The sequence below is a fragment of the Genypterus blacodes genome, unplaced genomic scaffold (assembly GCF_046128005.1).
Source record: "Genypterus blacodes isolate CSIRO-AG114 ecotype Tasmania unplaced genomic scaffold, CSIRO-AGI_Gbla_v1 ptg000022l_1, whole genome shotgun sequence".
Lineage (NCBI taxonomy): Eukaryota > Metazoa > Chordata > Actinopteri > Ophidiiformes > Ophidiidae > Genypterus > Genypterus blacodes.
Genome location: NW_027466835.1, coordinates 2556353 through 2567298, shown reverse-complemented (window position 1 = coordinate 2567298; position 10946 = coordinate 2556353). Strand labels below are relative to the sequence as shown.

General features: G+C 40.4%; 1 protein-coding gene across 1 annotated transcript; it reads left to right on the top strand.

The window, feature by feature from the left end:
- Window positions 1-666: 666 nt before the first annotated feature.
- Window positions 667-8468, top strand: prpsap2 (phosphoribosyl pyrophosphate synthetase-associated protein 2). Its single transcript, XM_076143161.1, has 11 exons — window positions 667-753; window positions 2065-2228; window positions 2960-3012; window positions 3937-4003; window positions 4134-4306; window positions 4684-4799; window positions 4990-5045; window positions 6363-6511; window positions 6742-6812; window positions 6923-7069; window positions 7193-8468. The coding sequence occupies exons 2-11, from the start codon at window positions 2146-2148 to the stop codon at window positions 7349-7351; spliced, it is 1074 nt and encodes a 357-aa protein (XP_075999276.1). The 5' UTR covers window positions 667-753; window positions 2065-2145; the 3' UTR covers window positions 7352-8468.
- The last annotated feature ends 2478 nt before the right edge of the window (window positions 8469-10946 follow it).

The following is a 10946-nucleotide window of genomic DNA, read 5'->3' as shown; positions in this document are numbered from 1 at the left end:
TATATTTTTGTCAACAGTCAAATCTAATTGAACTTCTGTTTCATCATTATTTCACATCACACATAGTCCCTGCTGTATTGTGGATGATCCTGGCATTAGATTATGAATGGGTTTTGAGATTAATGCAATTAATGAAGGCAGACGCTGCAAACTTGAAAAGAAGACCTGTGAGCGAGGTTGAAAGGAGTATGAAGGATATTAAACTTGTTTTGATACAACATAATGCCCCAAATCTGGTGAACACTTCTTTCTGAAAGTCTGTAAAACTAGTTATGTTTCAAAGATTGGTAGTTTTTAACTATTTTTAAAAAAAAATCGTGAATTTAGATTTGTATTTTCAGGGAACAATTTGGCTTTAATCGGTTATAAGTATGGTTTAGTGAGTATTTCAATAACATGTTTTAGTGGCGGTATAAAGACAATAAATTAGGTGAAAATTAAGGTTTGTAGGCAGTTTGGAGGTTTTCTCCATTGGGTTTTGTATGGGAAAATTCCACCTCTCGAGAACATTTTAAAGGTTTAGCTGAAAGTGTGAGCAACACACTAAAATGGAATTGGTGAATTACTTAGCTTTAAATTGAGCCTTTGAATGCATCATTAGCCACCCCTGTCTCACATCTCTGGATTTTCATTGGTCGAGCTGTACGTCCGTTACAATATCTTCTCAGACTACAGTGAGCGTGGAGAGGAACAGGTTGATAAGAGCACTATCTTGTTGGCTGCAGGTTGTAGCCGGAGCCAACAGTCAAACTGGTGAGATTGTTTAATGTTAAATTCGGTTTTCTTTATTGTATTGTAGTCGTTGTTTATAGAGGCAATTCATTTTGGATTCAAGAAAGATCGGTGGAACTTTCAACAGCCTTGCTATTAGAAACATGTCTTTCGCGCTAATGCTAGCAGATGTCTGTTGTATCATAATATCCTAGCTACATAGTTCATGTTATTTTGACTACACTTACGAATGAGTGTCGCTTTGATACAATCAATATTTAAAAACACAACTTCAGCACACAGTTAGCCATCCGGGAATAAGAGATGACCATTGTAGCGGGGGAATACTGAGTAGTACTGCTAGCTTAGCAGCGCATGGAAGCTAATGTCGTGACATCTTGTGAGGGATGAACGAATACTAAACATACTATAACTACACGCTCAAGAAAATTAAAATGCGCAACATAAATAACTCAATGACAAGCTATATAAGTAGATCAGTTCATCGTTTGAAGTTAAAGGAAATGTGTTTATGTTTACGGTTGTACTTTTGTTGCATGCGACACATAGTGTCGTTCTGTTTTTGTCAGCCAAACCTCCTTCACACGTGCACACACACAGCTGTCAGTGTTAAGCTGTTAACTCGTGGATAGGTCAAATAAAAATTAATGAAGAAGACTAAATGGCATATTTAGATGCGAGTTTTATCACATTTAAAAAAAATAAGCCAATTTGGACACTTGGATAGGTACCATGGATAGGTGTATTTAAAAAAACAATTAAAAGATGTTGAAAAGTCACAGGAAAACAAACGGTAAGTTATTTGTGGTCATATGAAAATTATTTTATTTTTTTAAATTCTGTTAATTTCTCAGCTTCTGTTTTCCATCAATTTTGGTTTTCAAATCGACTTTCCCCATTGTTGTACAATGTATCATGGGAAAGTGTTTCCAGTAACTAATTCATTAAAATGCAATTTTATAGTTTTTACATTTAAATGTAATTGGACTATGAAATAAAAGACACAAATATAATGTATTAAATACATAATACAAAACATAATATTATATAACCGCCTCCCATCTCTGTATCAAGCCACTGTCATATCTCACAGCATTTATTTCTTCATTTTCACCCAGATTTTGGATGGAATAAATGCATAAATTGACAATAATAGATAATTATAACCTTATTGTAAATGTTCCCTGTCATTCCTTTGTGTCTGTTACCATAGTGAGGGGTAAGTCAAAACTTAGAAGCCCTCAAGCTGTACTGTGGCTGTCTCTTTGCTTTTAACAGAAATAGTCTTGTCAATAATGGGATCATTGTTTTTGTTCCGTCCACACACTGCAGGAAGGACTCAGCGCAGCGTGGGTGCCCAGGGATCCACTGCCCGAGTGTGGGGAAAGCAGTGGAAACCGAGACCCCAAAGACATGGACAACACGAAGGGAGGCCTGGTCATCTTCACCGCCAACTCGCACCCCTCCAACCGTGAGCTTGGAAAGAGGATTGCTGAGTGAGTATCACATGAGGAACACACGCATGCACATGCTCTCTCGCTCTCTCGCTCTCGCTCGCGTAATTTCCCCCGGACAAAAGGAGTATAGTCTGAATACATGCACAGCTCTGGAGAGAGTGACGCTTGCAGATACAACTAGATATCTTAGGGTAAGAAACCCAGGTGTGTGTGCCACATAAGTGCAGGGTTGCCACTGTGGTGAACTTAAAATCCTCTTTTTCCCTATCATTTATAACATTGTAAGGAATTGATCTGAAAGCAGCTAACTTCTGTCCAATCCTATCAACCTCTTTCCTCCCACACTGGCAGTGGATGTGAGGTGTGTGTGTTTGACATGCACAGTGGATAGGCATGTTCTATGTCGTAGCTCCACACAAACGCATGAAGGAGCACATCAAAACTTTGTTTAACAAAGTGAGTGGTTTGAATGAATGTATTGATCACCGACACATGTGAACCAAATAGCCCCCATTATAAAGATAAACCAACTCAAACTAAACTTTCATACTGCAGAAAGTCACAGTCAAACTGAAACGGGTGTTTTTTTCCGATTGCTTCCCCGACATGTAATGAGGAAATATGAGTATAATCCCTCTTTCTAGACAAACTGAAAATTTCAGGTAGTAGATGTTTATCAACAAGGGAATATGTTTCTGTGATTCATTTACTTTATGAATGACTTCATTGCCTTAGTTATCTCTCTCACTCTCTCACTCTCTCACACTCAGGCGGTTAGGGGTGGAGCTTGGCAAGGTGGAGGTTTACCAGGAAGCAAACAGAGGTAAGATGACCTCTGACCTTTATCATTAGAGCCTCAAAGTCCTTTTTGAAGCATAAGTGCTGGCGTGACGGCAGACTAGAACATCTCAGACTTAATAATGAGCATCATTGTACATTTCTCCAAGTAACTTTTATCTGCTACATAAAACCTTCGAATGAATACCAAAGTACTATACTACAAAAGTCAAAATGCCTCTAGTGTGAAAAGGATGTTGGTCAATGTGATCAGCTCAAGCTTCAGCTACAGACAACAAATGCTACAAGCAACACAACACACATTACATTACATTACATTACATGAGGGAGGCAGTGGCTCAGTGGGTAGTGCTTCCGCTTGGGAACCGGAGTGTCGCCGGTTCGAGGCCCCTGCCGAGGTGCCCCTGAGCAAGGCACCAAACCCTCAATTGCTCCCCCCTCTGCGAAGGGTGGTAATGTAATGTAAGTCGCTTTGGATAAAAGCGTCTGCCAAATGATCATAATGTAATGTAATGTAACACACATTACCCAGTGATTCTCATAGAGTGAAGCAGATATCAAATTCCATTGCAGACTATATTTACAAAATCTTGCTTGACACTCTTTAGGTTAAATATGTACAGTTATGGTCTAAAGTTTACATACACTTGTAAAGAACATGTATGCCATGACAAAGAAGTATGGGCTTCAATCACTCTATCACAGAAAAATAGAGTTGTAGAAATGATTGGAGACTCAAGGCTGCCATGACATACATGTTCTGTAAAAGTGTATGTAAACTTTTGACCACAACTGTAATTCCCTCGCAGCATTCATTCTATTCTTGTGGGGCTTTGTACTGAACACTTACTGGTGCTGTGTTTACATCGAGTTAAATGTCAGCCTGATTGTTTATTTGTTAGCATGTTTTGTTTCTGCTTTCATTCTCATTTCCTCTTTGTTTCCATAGAAACGCGGGTACAGATCCAAGAGTCGGTGCGAGGCAAAGATGTCTTTGTTATCCAGACGGTGTCCAAGTACGAAAGAACACACACACACAATTAAACTGTCCAATCAGAGCACAGTTCTCCACCGTTCATCTGACCTTTCTCACACTTTTTGTCTACTTCCTCTTCTCATGCCCTCACCCTTTTCCATCGATCTCAGGGATGTGAACACCCCCATAATGGAGATGTTGATCCTGGTGTATGCCTGCAAGACATCTTGTGCCAAGAGCATCACCGGGGTCCTCCCTTACTTCCCCTACAGTAAGCAGTGTAAGATGAGGAAGAGGGGCTCCATTGTCTCAAAGCTCATGGCGTCTATGATGTGCAAAGCTGGTAAGTGAGAAACAAGTGAACATGAAAGGTTCCGCCATTTCTAGCAGTGAAGCAGTTTCCTGTGCGTTTGTTTTTCAAAAGCAGTGTGGAAGAAAACATTTGACAAAGCATCCTCCTTACAGATATCTTCTGTTTTTGCTTTTTTGTCACTTAAATGTTTCAGATTATCAAACAAATTGTAATACGGGACAAAGATAACCTGAGTAAAAACCAAAAGCAGTTTATCAAGGGAAAATTCCATATTGTGCAGGCCTACTTTTCTGTATGTATCTGTAGAGTATGTATCCATTGTATGGTGAATGCTTGCAACATGTCGTTTTAAGCTTTTAGCAACTGCTGCCCTTAATGTTGTCAAACTGAAATGCTTGTTTCCATAGGTCTGACCCACCTGATCACCATGGATCTTCATCAAAAAGAGATTCAAGGCTTCTTCAACATCCCAGTGGACAACCTGAGAGCCTCACCCTTCCTGCTGCAGTACATTCAGGAGGAGGTACACACACACACACTCCAAGACATTGGTGTACACAAGAATGGACCTTTTTAAAACATTTTTTATTATAAACTGTCCTCATATTTCACAAAATGAAAGCTTGCCCATAATTCTTGTGTGTCCCTTCGTTTAGTGTGGTATTTGTTTCTGCAGCTCATTCAATTGGAACTTTTTCTCCATTAACCTCCAGATTCCTGATTATAGAAATGCTGTTATCGTGGCCAAATCTCCAGCCTCTGCCAAAAGGTAAGAGCTCGTCACTCACAATATCCACTCTATTCACTTTCAACAGACCACAGTTTTCCTGAATTACCTCATCACACTTTTTTCTTATGATATCAAGTCAAAGCTTTTCTGTTAAGTCAAAAAGCAAACGGTTTTGTTGTAGGAGAAGCAGTCTTTCTTAAGTTATTTAAGAGAGCTGGCTTAGGTTTACCGAAAAAACAAATGTATTCTCTACTTTGCTTATGGTTTTTGGGGTAACATTATTTTAATAATAAAACAAATCAAAACGGCCTGGCCAACATTATTGGGACCCTTAACTTATAACTTTGTTGCATAAGCTTTTGAGGAAATCACTGCAATCCATCTCTCTCTGTAGCTCAGAATGAGACTTGTACACTCCTCTGCTTTGTGCCGCTCTCTGGGTCATTCTCCTGTCGGAGGAGCCCTGACCTGTGACAGAGCTTTCTGACCCTAGGCAGTATATTTTGCTCCATAATGCCTTGATAATGTTCTCATTTCATTGTGCCCTGCACAGATGCAAGATTTTCTTTGCCCGACGCAGCAAAGCAACCCCATAATATAAGTGAGCCTCCTCCGTGTTTCATACTTAGGGCTGGGGTTCTTTTCTTTGAAAGCTTGTGCTCTTTACTTTGACCATTCTTGAAAATTATTTTCTTCCTCATCTTCTCAGACCACTCTTAAGTTTCCCTTTTCTGTGCACACCATGCTACCAAACAACACAATGAGGGATTGTTCTTTAAAACGCCTTCTACTAAAAACGTCTGCTTGAAATATGGCCACAATCCAATTCTGGGGTATCAATAATTTTGTCCTGACCATTTTTATTTGTTTCCTTCAAAATAAAATTACATCAAAAAGCAATATGTATTCTGTTTAATATGGGATTCTGTTAAATATGTATTCTGTTATAAAGAATGGATGGTGCTTCATGGTGGTTGGTGATCATATTTTTATTGGAGAGGTACAAGCACTTTTAGCCTCATCTGTAGTATCTCAGGTACGTTTCTCTGCCTTGTGGGAGCCCCTGCATCACCGGGGCTTTGACACTGTCAGTCTGTCTGATACGATTTGATTATAGACACTGGAATAAAAGCCAATAAGTTGATGTATTGAATGAACTCTCAGTGCCTTGTGGATGGACTTCATATTTACTGTTTGCACTAGTTCATTTAAGTCATTAATATTGTTTGACTGATTCTTGTTACTATGCAGCTCTTTGTTTTAGTGCCATGTTTAAATCATCATCATGAAGGTGATACAGATGATATTTCTCTCTCAGATGTTCTAACGTGCGTGTCTGTGTGTGTGTCTATGCAGGGCTCAGTCCTTTGCTGAGCGGCTGCGGCTGGGTATCGCTGTGATCCACGGTGAAGCTCAGGACGCAGAGTCAGACCAGGTGGATGGCCGACACTCCCCACCTACTGTGAAGACCACGGGAGCCATTCACCCCAGCATGGATATACCATGTATGACACTCACACACACAAACCTGGAGAAAGGAACTATGTAGCTAACACCCAGTTGAACATAATGCTGCAAACTGGTTTCCCTCGAGTTAAATACCCAATTATGACCAAGATTTGTCATAATTGGGTATTTTCGCTCAATGCACTATTTAAGAAGGGAGGAATATATTAATATTATAATTTAAGTTATATTTTCAGTCAGTGTTTGTTTTTCTGTCCTCTATTTACAGTGTTGATCCCTAAAGAGAAGCCTCCTATTACTGTGGTAGGAGATGTAGGAGGACGCATTGCCATCATCGTGGTGAGATACACACGCCTGTACATGGTTTCTCCCACTAGGGGGCGCCAAAGCTGCTTTTGCAGTCGGAGGTCCCCAGAAGTGAGTTGAGAAAACTTTGGTTTGTCCCACAGGATGACATCATTGATGACGTAGACAGTTTTGTAGCGGCGGCAGAGACGCTGAAGGAGAGAGGGGCGTATAAGATCTTTGTCATGGCAACGCACGGCATCCTCTCCTCCGACGCCCCCAGGTTCATAGAGGAGTCCGCCATTGATGAGGTAATTCTCACGCTTCCTTTTCATTTTTCCCCCCACCCTTCAATGTTCACTCTGAATCACCCTTCCATTCCTCGCTGCCTCACACAAAGCGACACCACACCCTTTTGTCTCCTCCCTTCCCAGGTGGTGGTGACAAACACAATTCCCCATGAGCTGCAGAAGCTGCAGTGCCCGAAAATTAAAACGGTCGACATCAGCATGATTCTGTCGGAGGCCATCCGCCGCATCCACAACGGAGAATCCATGTCCTACCTTTTCCGCAACATAGGAGTGGATGATTGAAAAGTGTCACCCGCGCACACGCACACACACACAATTACCTCATTTTCCTCACATAAAGGCATATGACTGAACCACAAACACACCCACACACTGCTTTCACTGTACACTTTTTGGAGTTTAGCGGTAGTTTGAATGATTCCTCTCCTGTAGAGGCACACGCCATAATTCCTACACCCTACTTGTTCAATTCTAATCATAACCTGTTAGTGCTGCTTAACAGAAAAGTTGACTGAACACACACACACACAGGAACACTGTTCTATCGTGGTAGCTAAGCATAAAAAAACAAATGAAGATACACACACACACTCGCATATTATTCTACCTGCATCATTATTGGACTGCGGCCTGTTTCCAGGTCCCCTCCCCTTCAGACTGAAAAGCCAATGACTGCCTTCTTGTCGAGCAGTCTCCACCTCCCTCTCTTTTATTTACTTATTTACCTCCATGTGGTCTGAATTTTCAATCCAAACTCAGTCGCTTAATGTGTTTTTGAGTTTATTGCTGTTGGCCATTAGCACTGAATGTCATTTTGTGATGATATAGAATATATGAGATTGTACTACAAGAGCGCCAGTGCCTTCTACACACACACACACACACACACACCTTCACCACTAAATATACAATTGTTTCTTGGCTAAAATAATGGCCTGAGTGATTAATTCAGGTATATGCGGGTATATTGCTGCTGGTATATTATATTTTAGATTCACTGTGTTAGTTTTGAGTTCTACCAGTTAGCCATATGTCTAAGATTGCCATTGTTACGCCTATAGATCTAATCTGGCATCAGGTGACAGATTTGGTTCTGGAATATTCAAGTTAAATGGCTACTTTTTGGTTGTATGTTACATTTCGTTTTGTTATTTTGTTCATGCTCTAGAACAGCAGCGTACTTGAGGAGTGTTTATCCATATCCATCATGTTGTGTCACATCGTTGAAAGTCACATAGTTGGTCTGAGTAGATGGGAAACTTGTCTAAACTGGCCATGAAATGATTTATTTATTTATTCCACAGGGTGAGGCGTTATTTTTTCGGAGGGCTCTTGAGAGAAATGTCAGTGAAGTGATTGTGATGAAGGCTGTACACAAAAATAATGCTCTAAAGACAAATGTGTCCTTAAAAAATGTCTATGCCCTTCGACGGTATTCAGGAGTTTTAAACTTGTCCTTAATCATTTCAAATTAATTTAATGAATCAACCTGAATCGTAAGGCACTTGACATCATTCAAAGATGAGTTTATACAAATTACTTATAGAAGTTACAATTGAACCTTTTATCTGACAAAAAATTTGACTGAAGCAGGTCTTTGTCACTGTATCAGATGTGTTCCAAAAATGTTTTATATTTATTTTCAACACTCAATAAATATGGATTACTAAAGAGATTTCTTGTCTGCTGGTGGTTTATAGGTTTGTGTGTGTGTGTGTGTGTGAGAAAGATTCAGATTCATTTCAAGTGGATGATTCCATTACAGCCCATCAATTTTACAACTCTATAATACAAAACTCATTTCTTTCACTGTGTCATCTCTTTTCTCAGCCTCTGTTTGTGGTTTTGGAAATAACTTGCATCTCTGCTGGGAGCATTCCTTAGCTAGATGAACGCTGATGTAGTCTGCGATACCGGTGTGTGAACCCAAAGCAGTGGTTGATATCTGTTTCTAAGGGGAGCAAGACAATTGAAGACACTCTGTAATAAACTGAGATAGTTTATTGCACACTGCAGTGGATCTTTCTGGTTGTTAAGCAGAACCCAGATCACAGAACAGAAAAGGAGATGTACACACATAGCTTGTATGTATAGAGAGCAATGAGTGGGGAAGTGTGGGAGAGCCCCTGACCTCAGCAGATTAGTATCGCTGCTACCTGTGTCTTCTCTGTGAGGGGAGGGGCTTATATCATAAACATGTCTTTGTTATTGGTACAGAATGTGTGTGTGGGTTGTTATTTTCCCCCCAATACAGTTAAAGGAGTAGATGTTCATTAAATATTCCATTACAATTGACAACCTGCAGATAGCAATGCAATCAAAGTCATTTAATAAGAGGCAGGGAAATACGGGCTAGACTCTAGAGAGAGCGTGTGTTTGTAGTACGTATGTGGGAGGCAGTAGCCGAGGTGAGGCACCTGAGCAAGGCACCGAATCCTCAATTGCTCCCCCCTCTGCGAAGGGTGGTAATGTAATGTAATGTAAGTCGCTTTGGATAAAAGCGTCTGCCAAATGCTCGTAATGTAATGTGTCAGTAAGGTCAGTAGGTTCTGTAGGAATCCACAGATGATTGCTGTGTTTCCTGTTATCTGTAACAGAGTAGAGTGAACAGTTTAAAGGAGCAGTGTCCACCCCTCCACACACACTTACTTTGATTAAAGTGGACTGTAAGGCTTCAAATTAAGCTTTTGTGAGTTAAAATGTTTTGGATTTCCTCCCTTCTCTCTTCTTTTTGTAGCCTTTCCTGGCAGGATTAATTAAATGCCACTCCAACAATCAGCTGCATGCCAGATCAGGGCGTCGGGCACAATTGTGTGTGTGTGTGTGTGTGTGTGTGTGTGTGTGTGTGTGTGTGTGTGTGTGTGTGTGTGTGTGTGTGTGTGTGTGTGTGTGTGTGTGTAACCTTAAGCTCTGTTCCCAGGCTCCTCCCTACCGCTCTGCCTCAACAGATCCATATCAAGACCTGTCTGTCTCTGGCGCTCTGGCTCACACGGTGTAGCTGTTGTGGTTGAACATATTTACTGTTTTAGGTTCCAACAGTCAAACAGGGACAATGGGTTACAACAAGGACAGACTTTCAAACTGCAATGAATTATATTTCATAAACTAATGTAGATTTTTGTTTTGTTTTTTTATCTGCACCTAACCTAAAACAAGTCACAACCAACTTACATTTATGCTACCAATTTAACTTTTCTGAGGATCTGAGGTCTTTGCCTCATCTGCGACTTATGTGTGTATGCACATGTGCATGTGTGTGTAGTACATAACTATAAACAATTGTTTTTATATGCGGCACATTAAGTTTAATTAGTAATAATAATAACTTCACTTGACTCCTCACCACAGTCCCTGACTTGCAGCTGAAACAGATCTGGGCAAGCAGCCGAGTTGGCGACAGTGTCTGCTTTATTAAATGACCTGAAACCTTTCTTGATCCCAGGTCACAACACTGATGACGCGTCCCAGCACATCCATAGGATGTATTTTGCATCAGTGACTCCATTATACTGCACAATATTTTTCAAAATTGGATTCAAACTCAAAATGTCCAACTTGAGATGGCAATAAATATGACTTGTATGTTATTATTCTCTTTATGCAAAACCACAGGTATCATTATTCAGAGTGTGTGTGTATGTGTGTGTCTGGTTGTCTTTAGAACTGTAGCAATTTGCTTTCTGTTGGGTGTCATTATCTCCAAAAACTATTATTTCAGAACTGGATCTGCTCCTTTGCGTGTTTGTTAGCAGGGTTAATCAAACCGTTGAAGTTTTGGCACCAATCCATATTCTGCCGAAATTATTAACACACACGATCCATCAATCAAAGCAATTTGGTGCAGATCTGGATAAGATTCTGAAACAGGGGATGCAAA